The sequence below is a fragment of the Lemur catta genome, chromosome 7 (assembly GCF_020740605.2).
Source record: "Lemur catta isolate mLemCat1 chromosome 7, mLemCat1.pri, whole genome shotgun sequence".
Classification (NCBI taxonomy): domain Eukaryota; kingdom Metazoa; phylum Chordata; class Mammalia; order Primates; family Lemuridae; genus Lemur; species Lemur catta.
Genome location: NC_059134.1, coordinates 40,655,507 through 40,670,198, shown reverse-complemented (window position 1 = coordinate 40,670,198; position 14,692 = coordinate 40,655,507). Strand labels below are relative to the sequence as shown.

The following is a 14,692-nucleotide window of genomic DNA, read 5'->3' as shown; positions in this document are numbered from 1 at the left end:
CCTGATTCTAGAGCTGGTACTGCTATTATCATCTATAAAGAGTACGGTTTTAGTATTAATTTGAAACAATTTCCTCTTTTTTACCATTTTCAAAAATAATCATGTTGAAGATGAAATGGATGTAAATTATTCCCATTTGTAGAAGCATTTCCTTAACAATACTACACAAGTGGTTCTCAATCCTTAGAGTAAGTCAGAATCATCTGGAAGGCTTGTTAAACTACAAATGGTTGGGTCCCACCCGAGAAACTAACAAACTCAGGTGATGCTGGTGTTGTTGGTTCCAGAACCACATTCCAGAACCACTGTCCTAGGCATTAAACAAATTTATTAGTCTATGGAATTTTTATTCCCTGTAAATAAGTACCTCAATATTTCCCAAAATGTATCATTTAAAATAAAACAATAGCTTCAGTTTGGGGATGAGGGGAGTAGGGACAGTGGATCATAGCAATTTGGAAAGGATTTTAATTCAATCAAGACTTACTTGTTAATAATTCCTAAAAATTGCTGTCCAGTGGTTGAATAACTGCCATGAGTTACAATGACATTCAGAAAAATAAGGCCCTGGCCAGTAGTAAATGGTTTGTGTTCCCTGTGACTTAAACTGGCCTTAAAAAACAAACAACTACTATATGATAGTGAAGAGGAACTTAGCAGTTGAATGTAAATTTTTCTTAGAAATAACTGTAAACCAATTATCCATTACATATGCTCCAGAAAAGGTATGTATCAAGTTTCTGAGTCCAATCTAGCTTTTCCACTGACTTGTATCTTCATTTTAGTAATCCTTTACCTTGAATTGGTTGATACATAATAGATAGCACATTGCATTTTAGTTTTCAAGTGCTCTAAAGCTTGTCACATTATCTATAAACACTAAAATGATTAAAATGACTATAAAGGTAGAATAAAAAGAAATGGTCTTTTATAGGAATAATGCACTCCTTTCCTCTATTATGGTCATGTAATACATACCTGTCACTGAAAAAGTAATGGACAAGTTAGGGGTTCTAGAGGACAAATTACTTCATTTTTGTGACATCAGAGTACTCTTTATAAATGGTAACACAGTGACGTTATTAAATGCAAAAATTACTAAATATACATGCCATAATTGGTTTGAATTTTAGTAGCTCTCTAAAATGAAAGATGAAACACACTGTAGCACACTGATGGCAGCATCCTATTTACTTACTTGATATTTTTTTAACTTGGTATTTTCAAAAATCCAATTGTTTCTCTAAGTATCTGAAATTAAATGGAGTATCACTGATGTGTTCATTAATTATCAATTCTTTCCATTTTCCATTATGACAAATATGTTCTCTGCAATAGCTCTCATAAAGATCTAACAATTAGTGAAGGAAATAAGATAAACCCACATAGATGCTAGTAAATAATTAGTAAAGGAAGCAAGATAAAAACACGTAGATTTCCTTACTTACCTTTAAAAGATTAATACTAATTAAAAATACTGTCCATTAATAGCTGCTTATACATCATGGGAATTTGTTTTAAAACCACATGCATTAGACTGGTGATTATTTCACAAGAGAACAAGATAAGAAAGGTAATCTATATCAATGCATATAGGTTATGTGCATTTAATTCTCCCATATATAATCATAACAATACACAGTCAAAATAAGAGTTAGTCAAAGGACTCCCTACCAGATGTAATTTGAAGCATATTATTAAAATGCATAATTGTCAATCCTCATTTCAATGGAAATTCTGATTGAATAGGGCTTGAATCTTGCATGTTGCACTGGCTGTGTCATTGCTCTGGATATCATTAAATCCCAGCCATGGAAAAATCATATACTGATGCATTTACAAATGTGCAACCTGGATAAATGGTGCCATATTATATCCACTGATTAAGTGCTCATTGTGCAATTTTAAAAGCTTATGTCTATAAAAAAGCATTCTGAATGACTTGATTTTCCATTTTTAAATTATTGATATCAATTCTGCTCATCAGAGGAGGGGTTTGTTTCTACTGAATTATCTTCCCCCCACAACACTCTGCAACACAAATATTCATGTACCCCTGTGTCAAGTACTGCTCTTGTTAGCTCTGGAGTATGTGGTTCACTTGTTATATGACACATTTCTTGAGCACCACTATGTTAATGTTGGTTAAGGAAGGAAGGTAGGGAAGTAAGACTTTAACAAAATAAAACAATTAGGCTGACACTTTACAAGTATTTGCTATAGAAAAACTATTATGCTTGTATGTACGGCCGATAAGCCTAAAATATTAATATCTATCATCCAGCCCATTACAGAAAGTTTGACAAATCCTGTTCTATACTGTCTGTCAAGTGAGGGGCATAAACTTGAGGATCTTTGTGAGACCCACAAGTATGTTGCAAATCATCACACTGCTTAGTAAAAACCCTGATGTTTTCATTCTACATTCACTCAGTGCCTAACAGGTAGGAGCACTTAGTGTTTGTTGAATGAATAAATACCTGAATGGAGGAAATTCATACAGTATTCAGTGATTTATAAATAAATGTTAATAGCTTTAATATTTCTTGCCTAAGAATGTAACAGACAGTAAAGATAATAGCATTTGACATAGAATTCTGATAAACATAAAATGGCAATCTGTACAATTTTACCAAAAAAGAATTGTTTCTACATTCCTATGTACCTAAATGTATATTGTCCCTCATCTTCAAGAGTACCAAACAGTAAATAGGTTTCTTGTATAATAAAAAGAATACTTACTAGTTTATGCAAGTTTTGGGTATTCAACAATGCATTTTGGCTAAAGAATATTAGAACCTAGAGTTTGTAGTTATTTTTAATAGCTACATGATATAAAAATTAATCTCATGAGATTATTAACTATATAGGTAATACTCTATTACAATAAAACTATAACACATTCCACACTCCAACTGAGAATGTACTAAGTAACATGTAAAAAGTTTTGATAAAATAAAAGAATCTGAACATTACATGAGGGTTAGTGCTAAGGTTTCTTTAGCTTAGATGTTATTTGTTTTGCTTTAATTTTTTTTTTAGTGGAATAAATTTGCTGGACTGATTTGTTTTCCTTTACTAATTTACACCAAAACATTAAGTACATGTTAAACTTTTAATTTCACATAAAAAGGGAACTTTTCTGAGGAGTTGAAATATGAAGTTTTTTTCATTTATGTTACCTTATAGACAACAATGAAAAATAAAAAATATTTCACTCAACTTAAAATACACCATGCTGGGCCAGAGCATTAGTCAGTACAAAGTGAACAAGGATAAGCCAACTTGACTCTGGTCCTTGGTTGTCCCAACACCCTACTCATCACCCAAGTAGTTATCTATATCTTCATTTCAACTCCTACCTGAATATTGCATGAAAATGCATCAACACTGTTTTCCTCTTAGATACAATAATCAACTGACAAACACATCCTTGAACATATTAAAAAATAATTTTTGCCAAAATCATTACTTTTTTAATATTGAGTAAACAAGTCAGGAAAGACAGTCTCTAGTGAAGCAGTTACTTGGATTTCAGGATACATTTTCCTCTGGAAACAATTTTATACCTAGTGGTTAGGTTTCCAGGCTAATCAATAAATGCCTATTGAACACACCTGTAATATTAATAGTACTCTGGAACTTGACCACATATCTTACTGTGTTTCCAAGGAAAACTCTCAGAGTTCCAATTTACAAATAGCAGAATCACATCTCCCACAAATCCCACACCCCAACACAAACCCTTTGTAAGACTAGAAACTTCTGTGATGTAGTATTGTGGGGGCTGCAGACAGGGAAAGGCCAGGAGAAAGATATCAGTCTCAGGGTTTCTTTGCTTCCTTTAAACAACATTTTGCCCTAACATAGAAAGCCAAATGAATGGTGGAAATGAACATTCATGCTACTTCTTATCTTCACAAGTAACTCTTTTTTGTTGCAAAAAAATCTACCAAAAAGTGAGAATGTTTCATAGAGGTCCTATTCAAGAGATGTAATACTTAAACTCAAAATGTTTCTAGACAATATCTTTTGTCACAAATACTACAGCAATACTGAATGATTCAATGCTATTGAACTAATTAATGACTGGTTGGCAGGAGGAGGAAAGCAAAGTATGTTGAGAAGTTAGGAAAAGGTTATCCTGAGATTAGGAAAGAATGGTCACATAATTAGGGATTTAATACATAAAAGAGCTAACTGGATAGGCTAAAATTTTTCAATAAGAACTTTGTTTCTTAATTGATTTAATCTTGGTGATTTTTGTTGCACTTCTAATGTAAAAAAAAGTAGGATATATCTGAATTTGAAGTCACTATTAATTTCTTGAATAATCAGGTCCTATTAAGTTTCATTAATTTTACATTTTACAAGAGGCTTTTTCATAAAGAAAAACATGTAGATGTAAGGCAATGCAGTGTTTATACCTGTATAATGAGCTAGGCTTTGGAGTTCAACCTGGTTCCAAATCCTGAGCCTGCCACTTATTAGTACTATGACCTTGAAGAAGTTCTTAAGCCCTCTGAGTGCCAGTTTCTTCATCCATAAAATGTGAGTAATGATTCATCATAGGTTAATTGTGATGCTTAAACATGATAACATATGTAGAGCTTAAATACTTAACACAGACTATGGCACACATGCAGTATTCAATAGAAGCTACTGTTACTGGTATCATAAAATGTGTTTTGAAACTAGGAGTCACAGTCTCAGATAATTACAATGATCTTCCACAAAATTCAGCTTTATTTACCCATGAGATAAATGTGATCTAAGTATTCAGCATATATATCTATAATTGGAAAGACAAATTTCATTTCTTCAACTGACCAGTTTCATCTTTGCAGTACAGGAAAATATAAAAATAAAATACATAGCTAGAAATAGGAACATATCCCTCCATTATAAGTAGCTATTAATTAGCAGAGAATAAAGAGAAAATAAGTCTTACTCAAATATACATTTTATACTTAAGAAGTCTCTGCTGCAAGAAATAATATGGTCCTAAATCAGCCATTTTTATACCTGTTCATCCTTATTCACACATACTATTTTCAATATATTCTTTTTGAAACATAAGGTTAAATGCCTGCCATACCTTATTACAAGCCTTGAGCAACAAAATGCAAGGTATTTCAATCCACCATTGAGTTCTGAATGGGATAAAATATCCCATAATATTCGTGTCCTTCAGGGGGCAGCCAATATCCTGGCCCGTAGACCAATAAATGATTCACTTCTGGGTGGATCTAAATAGTAAAGGCTAGTTTTGGGGTAGTCCAGGCCTATGAACAATTCTGTTTCACAGTTACCAAGGGAGTGCCTGCTGGCCAAAGGGATCACAGCTGGCTTGGGAGACTTCCAAAGCAAAGGGCTTCCGGGCAGGTGGAGGAGAGAAAAGCTTAGCCAGAATTCTATAGTCAAACTGGAAACTTAGGAGGTGGCCCACAGGGAATCTTAGAAGTTTGAAGGCATGCCCTTAACTACTCTAAAACAACCATCCCTTATAGAACACTAGCAGATTCCAAGACATAGGGCATATGTCCATTTCAAAGCAATGGCTACTTTACATTTCTGAGAAGGACCAGCAGCTAAGGCCAGTGCCTTGACCCTCTCTCTTGATGGACATTCTGGCTCCCTATAATTCCCTTCAAACAGTGGTCTGATATTTAATTGAAACATTCTCATGGCCACAAAGATGACAAAATGTTTAAAAACAAACAAAAACAAAAATCCCAGGCATCAGTGTATTTTCTCAAATAATCTTTGCTATTGCAATTCTGAAAGTGTTCCTTATAAAGAGAACAAAATAGGGCCTAAAGAACAGACATATCAGACATAGTGTGGAAAATCAGACAAGATTTCATTTTATTAGCTATATTATATCCAATATAAATATATCACCAATATTTTTTTAGATAAATATCTTTAAGTCAAAATCCCATTTTGCTAAAAATAACTCTCCATTAACCAGATCCCAAATAAAGAGGCAATCTAGTAGGAGAAAAATGTATATAATTGCTAATTATAATTCAATATACTAAATGCTACATGTGTAGTATAATTGGATAGCACAGCAGTCCAGAGGCTAGAGGAAGAAGGAAGAGAGTTGAAAGATTAGAAAAAGTTTTTTGGAGATGACACTAGAGTTTTGAAGAAATTTTTTGGAAGACAAATAGGAATTCTACAGCTTTAAATAGTTTATATTGCAACTACTTAAAGGTTTAGGGTAACTGTCATGGGACACACAACTAAATGTTTTGGCTTGGTAATATATTCATATAGTGAATTCTACTTCCTGCCCCCCATTCCTATTCCCATCAGACTGATGTCTAAGGGACAAGTTAGAAACTGGCAGTCATTTGTAGGTCTCACCAGATCTAATCAGATAGAGTGTATGCCCATGACTTCAAGACCACATTGAACTGCAGGTAGTTTCTGGCTGCCATAGCTTTCACGTACAGTGTACCACACCCCCTCCACCTCCCCACGCACACAAAACATGAAGTCCTCTATACCTTTGGGCATTGCAGTGTTTAGGAACTCCCAAATTCAGAGCTGTCCTGTCTCCTGTTAACAGTGATTTTGTTTTTCTTCGTTGTAACAATGCTTGCTATCAGTACCCTACATGAATACTTCTCTCTCTTCTCCCTGATTCTTTCTTGTCCCGTCTGTTGCTGCTGCTTCTCCCACACTTCTCAGCTTTCAAGCCAAAAAGGCTAACCTTGCTACTCAAGGGTCTCTCTTTCCTTTTCAGCCAAGAACCAACCAACTAGAACCTAATGGACATATTTTTCATAATCTTTGGATCTGACCTTTCTTCAGTGGTTGTATAGTACTAAGGAGAATATTTTTTCAGAGCCAAAGAGCTTTTCCCCTTGCCTTCCTGGTTTCTACGAGGTAAAAAGATGCTCATGAAAATTAAGAGAAAGATTATTTCTAATTAGCCAAAGTCTTACTGTGGTAGTAGAGGAGCTTCTAGGATGTCACTGAAAGGGTCCTAGGCAGCATTTGCAAGTGACCCCATATAGAATAGAGATGACTGGGTTGGCCTTATCCATATTTTCTGTCAGTAGTATGAGATTTTTATTTTCCCCATAGAATTACATTTATATGTACCATATCCTGCCACCACTAACTCTGGCTCTGCAGTTCTTAAATGTTTTGGTCTTGGAACCCCTTCACTCTTAAAAATTATTGAGGACCCTAAAAAGCTTTTGTTTGTAATTGTCAATATTTACTGCATGAGAAATTAAACCTGAGAAAAGTTCAAATCTTTAACTCATTTAAAATAACAAAATCCATTGTTAACATATATCACATATTTTTATGAAAATTATTTTCCAAAACAAAAAAAGTGAAGAGTGACATTTACATTTTTTCAATTCTCTTTAATGTCTGTTTAATACAAGACAGTTGGATTTTCCACATTCAATCTGTTATGATACGTTTTGATTGAAGTATGTGAGAAAAATCCAGCCTGACACAGCTATATCGTTGGAAAAAGGAGATTAATTGTGAATATTTTTTTTGATATCACACCAAAACTCCACAAATGTAGCTTCTTAAAGGTTAGTTGCAATGTGGAATCTAAAACCATATCCGTAACCTTAACTCTCTATATTAAAATCCATTTGTCCATCTTGAAGTTTGAATGGATCTTTTACCCATATAATATTTTGATAAACATTTTCTCAAAAATGAGCAAAATGATACTGAAAATTCAAGGAAAACAACTGACAATATTCATTGCCAGTGATAAAAGAATGCTCAGATACAAACATTATGACCATTGTGCTCTAACCAGTTGGATCTTGGCTGAAAAGAAAAGCCCAGAATAGTATTTATTGCCTTTACGGATTGGTCATTTGGAAAATATTGGTTCAATGAGTTATGTAGATCTTTCCAATGTTAACACATTTTGTTATCCAATATCAAGAAATCACATCCATTAATAAATATCACCCTTGATCTCAAGGGAAGAGGCTTTAAGATGAGAAGCTTTCGGACTAACAGTGGCAGATACACATTTTCCAAAATTCTAATATTTCCTTGAAAGCTTGAATTTTATTACTAGCAACAAATATTACCTGTTATTTTCCTTGAATTTCAGGGCCACATTACTCATTTTTAAGAAAATGTTTATCAAATACCTAGGTATGAGTAACCAAAGTTTGTCTGACAGGTATTCTTTCAAGTAAAAACTGGGCTACATGAAAAAAGTGGCTAGTTCAGCTTGCAACTAAAACAACTGCACAAGTTTTCCGCTTCAGACAGCCAATCTTGCTATGAAGTGCTTTATACATTTCCCATTTTGTCACACAAGATATTAAAAATATGGACAGTCAAGGGTGAAGATTTAACAAAATTTAAATTTTTACTTCTTCCTCAAGGACATTCTTAAGTGAAATTGGCCTTTTTTCCACTGCTGTGCGTGGTGGTGAAGAATACACTGACCTCTGTTTGGTGTCACTCCCCTGATTTATACTAAGAGACCAGCAGTTTTACCCCCACTGCTTTTCTAAGTATTAAAAAAGGCAAATAAAGTCTTAATATAATTATGAACATAGTTTTGACCTCTCAGGCTCTCTGAAAGGGTCTTGGACATCCACAGGGGTGTAAGGATCATACTTTGAGAACTGCTACTTTATCTTATTAGGGAATTAATCAAACAACTGTTAGAGAAATAATAAAAGTAGCCAGCTTACTCCTCTCCTAATCCTCCAGTTGATCTGCAATAATATGTCAAAAGAGTGGCTAACTTTCATACTTCTAACCCATATTACCTAGAGAATTGTAGGTTCCTATGGGCAGTCCACAGATGATGAAGCTGGGAGTGGGGATATTCCCCATCAGCCACAATTCTGCAGGGGACAATTAGAATGCAGTTTATTACAGAGGCAGTATTAAGAATTAAATGGACATCTTATTAGTTGTATGACAGGGACCCTTGAGAATCAACTGAAATAATGTGAAAAGCACTCTAAAAATTGTGAAGGTCAATAGAAATTTATTATAACCCAATCCTTTCAAAAGAAAAAATGAAAAGGAAGAAGAGATGGGGAGAAAAAATTAAGAGACTTTTACTTCCATAACTCTTCTCCTAAACTAAACTAATTAAAAACTCTTTGCTTTACCCTAGATTCTACCCCACCTTTATTAAGCACAATCATCCTTAATTCTTAGTCTTTTCAAACCAAATATCAATTCCCTTATCTGCTAAAGTATTAATGAGACAATTCAATTACTTGAAAATCTAAAAGCAATGCACTAGATTATCATTTAAGTGAAGGAGATCAGAAGGGTAGAAGAATACAAATAGAAATATGGAAATCAAAAATAAGTAAAAAGGTCATTCAAACTAAAAGCATAATCTTTACCTCTCATTTATAGGCAATAATTAACCAGGACAGAAAAGTGGGTATTAACCAAATTACTCAAAATATATTCCTACAACACACAAAAAACTAAGGTATTCTGGAAAAAAGGGCAATATATAGATAGGTTTGTCCTTTTCTTTCTTACAGTTATACTTCATGGTTTACAAAGTACTTTAACACACATCTCTCTCAAACTATGTAGCAACTTGTAAGGCATGTAGAAATTATCTACATTTTACAGATAAAACTAGACTTCAAAATTAAAAGACCTGTCAAAGACTTGTAAGCACATCTTGTGCCTTTCAGTATCACTACATTAGTTATGTTTTTATTTATTTGATGGTGGGGAGTTGGGGAAAGCAGCAGAGATCCTTTTACAAATGAAATCTTATATTGAATCTGAACTTAAAGGCATATAAATATACAAAGCAACAACTTTAATAAGTATTTTAGTTATAAAGTAATAATTAATGATAATAATAAATTTGTATTTTCACAAATAAAAATTAAACATGAGTAGATATGGAAGGAATCGTTAAAAAGGCCTGTGCCTTCATAATCAATGACAATCTTTCTCTTCAATGACATAGTAACAAAGAAGTTCAAATATATGTACAAAGATAGTAGAGCAAGTTGTAATTCAGGGCCTGCACAAGAATAATCTTGTCACAAAAGATAATTATGGTAGGATCCAATGTATCAAAATTATATATTACACATTTGGGGGTAGCTGTACTTTGAAATTATAGTTTAAAAATAATTTAAATACTTTAAAATTTAATGCAACTCAAGAATTTTAAAACCCTGAAGCATTTTAGGGCACCATAGAAAGCAGTTTGAAAACCACTGCATAAAGGTTTGCCATCATGAATTTACTTTACTAGTTCATAAAGTGAATCCATTCTATTGGCTAAACCATATAAAATTGCTATTATCTGACAATATTGACTACAAAAATGAGGCTCATATGGTTAAACCTAATATTTTCCATTTTAATCTGGCAGTGTCTATGCTTATAAACCAATAAAAAGTTGTCAGAATATGATTATATAAGAACCTAAACATATTAAGAATTTTTAAACCTTAGACCCTCTAACTTGCAGTGCAGAGTTCTATTGGCTTAAGTGGTACTAACTGCTCAATACTCAAAGTACATTGTAATTTGCCACTTTTTATTTACTGGAAGATGAGTGGACAATTACCTACCTTCCTCAATGCAGTTTGGCACTCCACTTTTGAAATTAAAAGGATCACATCATCTAGTTGTCACTGGAATTTCTTCAAGTAAAATGTATTATACTTCAAAACTCATTAACTTTACAAAGTAAATAGAAGCACTTCCTCTTTTATTAAAAACTTTATTGAATTGCCTCATTAACAACAGAGCAAGTTAGGCTTAATAGGAGTTATGGATTGGAGGATAGTTTTGTTTGTTCCTTTGGTTCTAGATAAGGTTTCTCTCTCCATTCGTAGGTTTTTACTGACCTAAGGTTCCCAAATTAGGTACATTCAATATTTATTGTGGAAGACACTGAATCAGAATTATAAAGGCACTTCTAAAAATAAATGTGATTCTCATACAATATACAGTTCAAAATTCAGATATTGGGTTAAAACAAATTATTTCATTAGAAGGTGAATTCTATTCCTTTTGAAGTTCCTCTAAAATTCAACACATTGCAACAAATTAAGCTACTTATTGAGAGAAAAAGGCTTTCTGCCACATATAAAGGTGACCCTTCCCCCACCATTAATGAGGGTTATAATAGCAAAGAGTAATTCACAGTGGATGCATTTGAGTTTCATTCTTCCTTTATGAACTATACCAAACTAAAATTCAAAGTACTATGATTCACTTGGCTATTACTAAACATTTTGTTAAATAGAAAAAACAAGATAAATTCAAAGAATCACATTTTGAGAGTCATAGATGAATTTTACTTAAATTCTTTCTATTAATAAGAAAAACATGTCTTTACTAGAAATACATTCCTACATGCTATATTTAGAATGAGGAAGAATTTAAAATGCTAGATGCTGATTTTTTTTAAGAGCACTTAAGAATGGCACTCTTAAAAAGCTACAAATGTTCCAAATCATGTCATAAGTGGCTGAAACAATCCCATTTCCATCTAAGTTATTTCATGCTACTGCATGAATCCATATTAAATACCTTGGAGTTACTAAAAACTGGAATATTGGCAGAGATGTGCACAGCAATTATAAAATATGAAAAGGTGAATACTCATTTTCCACATACTTCTTTCTTTTAATAAAGGCTAGAAATGAGGATATTCTTTCTAGGTAAACAGAAATAGTTTCTCAAAAACTAAAGGAAAGATGTAAAGATGTCTCAAATGCTAGCAAAGTATCATGGATCCATAGCCATAGTTCTCTCTCAAAAACATAAAATAAAATATGCTTTGATGCCTAATATGTCCAAACATTTTATTGGCTTAATAAATTGCCAGAGCCATTAAAAAAATTTATCAAAGTCAATATAGTGCTTTTTTCCCTCTTATACAATTAAAAAAACATAACTTGCTGTCATTTTAACCAGGCCTGAATTTAATCAAACATGTCTCAAACAGCATATTTTTTTTCATGTCAAAGATATAACATCACTTTTAAAGTTAGGAAAAATATTTTCTAAGAAGCTAAGTTCAGATGACATCTGGCCCTGCAGTGAAAGAGTTAACATTCAACTAAGCTGATCTGCACTTCTGATCCATTACATTTCTCACAAGCTGCCCTACAATGAGCTGAGCAAGTATCAACTGTAATTTGATCCCAGAGTTTATGGAAAAAAATAACTGCACATACTCAACATGCACATTTAATAAAAATCTATTTCAAGAGAAATATAACCAATAAACACAATTTAAGGCATATTTAACTGTTCGATTAACTTCATATCTGCAATCCCTTTGCTCCCCTCACGCTCTCAAATAAAATAGGGGGAAAAAAAAAGGCAGCAGCCCTACTGCAGGGAAAAGAGGCTTGAAAAACAACTTTGATTGGCACTTGGCCTGACCCACAGAGGAAGAAAAACAGTTTTTGGACAAAGAGCGCAAATATTTGAGCTTGCTTACTTATGTGCTTTTTTTTCCTTCCTTTTTTTTTTTTTTAATATATAAAGAACAATCCTAAAGTGAACCGTATTTAGAGAAATTGACTAAAAACGGTACCATATTCATCTCGGTGTTTCAGTCCCGATGCATTTGCACAGCTCAGCAATTTTAATTCATTTGTACTGGACAAACAGAAGCATCTCACTTAATGAAATGTAAAAACAGAGCTTGGATAAGAATAAATTGATAATAATGTTACTCAGGAGCGGCTGTTAAAATCTGATTAAAAACTCTTCTCGGTCTAGAGAGACATTTTTTCATCCCCTTCCCCATCCACCCCCCCCCACGGAGAGATTAAGCCAAGTAAGCTAAACAATACAGGAGTAAACTTTCTATCAGTCACTCTGGGAAGCAGCAATAAACTGATGGTGCGTCTGATTTTTCCGGATCAACACGGGGTGGGGGTGCTAAGGAGGCATAACCCACGTCCACCTCAGTCTCCTCCTCCCCCAACTTCAGCTTGAGGAACTGTAAGGTCGAATAGCATTTCCCATGGGCATAAAGTTCAAGATGCTCTACTAGTTCCTTTCATGGCTGAACTATAGACACAGGACGACCATCAAAAGAATGTGAAAAGGGGGTGTTGGGCAAGGCACGCAGGGCAGAAGCAACCGAATAAACAAAAACAGCACCCGCAAAGAGTTAGCCTCAGCAAAGCGGAGCCGGGTTCCTCAAGCCCAGACCAGGCTGCTCTGATTTCACACTGACCTCCATCGACAGCTCCAATGCACAGAGAGAAGGATCGAGCGGGTCCCTCCCTCCCTCCGCCCAAGGAGCAGACCTGGAGTAGCAAGGTAGAGAGGCGAGCCGGAAAACAGACCACAGGCATTAAAAAAATAAAAAAATAAAAAAAAAATCCCAACCCTTCGGTACTAGCGTCTGTCCCGGTGGAGATAAAAAGCAGCAGCGGTCCAAACCCTACACCCTCAACCCACGCCCCCTTTTTCGGTCTCCGCGTTGAGACGGTGCCCGGGGATCCCACTGCGCCCGGGGCCGAGTACCCGCGCCCCGGCCGGCAGGAAGCGCCCCTCTCGGGCCGGACCCCAGCCGAGCCCGTACCTTCCGCAGCACTTTCCGGCAGTTGGTACAGAGCAGGTAGTTGGCGGCGGCCGACGGGCTGCTGCCGCCCCGGTTCATCGTGGCTGCGGGCGGGCGCCGAGGGCGAGAGCGGACGGCGGGCCGGGTCCGGGCTGTCACTGCCGCCGGCCGCGCCGCTGCGGGGCCGGACCGTCCCCCCGCCGCCAGCCGCGATTCAGCCTCAGCCTCCTCGGGGCGGGATGTCGGGATGAGAGGCGACGACCCCGAGAGCGAGCGGCGCTGCCCGAGGCGACCACCGCGGCGGCTGCCCAAGCGACGGCGGAGACGGCGGCGGCTACTCCTCACCGGCCCGTTGTTCCACCCGCCCCCATCCTCCAGACCCCCGCCCCCGCCAGGCTAGGAAGAGCAGCCGCCACCGCTGCTGCCGCCGCCGCCGCAGCCGCCGCAGCGCTTCAGTGCGGACCCGCCCCCGCCGACCCACCACCTTCACCACCTCCACGCTCCGGTACCGCCCCCTCCCGCCAATCGGACAGCTCCGGCCACGCCCCTAGGGCGCTAGCCCGCAGCCAATGAGCTCCTAGAGCCCGGCTGGGAGCCGCGCCGGCCAATCGCAGGGGCCTAGGACGCCTTGAATCTCCGGGCAAGTTAAGTTTATCTCCGAGGCTCGGAATTGAAGGGAGATGGCGGGTTAGTTAGGTAATGGAGTGGGAGGGTATACGGTTTGCTCTGCTCCACCAATAAGAAAAAGAGGGTGTGTCGCATGCAAATATATGGACTCTTAGCCCCACCCCCAGTGCAAGCCACGCCCCCCTCCTCTAGGTCCCTGCCGAAATGGTGGGGAGCTAATAAATAGCTGGGAGCTATGGCTCACTAGAGAGTGTAAGACTGAGCTGAACATTTCCTCATCTCTTGAGAAAGAGGGACAGAGAGGCAGGTTAAACGTTCCTTCCGTCGGCCAGTGGTTAAGCTTTCTCTCACCCACAATCTAAGTTTAGCTGTAAAGAACACTGCAGTTATGTAGCAGTTTGCATACAGGGATCTCAAAGAACTTTATGCATCATTTATTGTGAGCCTTGTTTTGCAAAACACCAGTTACCTGAGGCTTGGGAAGGGGTAGGAGATAAAATGTCCGAGGTATATTTG

General features: G+C 36.6%; 1 protein-coding gene across 1 annotated transcript in view; it reads right to left on the bottom strand.

The window, feature by feature from the left end:
- Window positions 1–14,008, bottom strand: part of SESN3 (sestrin 3) — a 66,627-nt gene extending 52,619 nt beyond the window's left edge. Inside the window, exon 1 of the mRNA XM_045557094.1 lies at window positions 13,571–14,008. Coding sequence (XP_045413050.1) covers window positions 13,571–13,648 — 78 coding nt within the window. The 5' untranslated portion in view covers window positions 13,649–14,008. The remainder of the gene's footprint in view (window positions 1–13,570) is intronic.
- Between the last annotated feature and the right edge of the window lie 684 nt (window positions 14,009–14,692).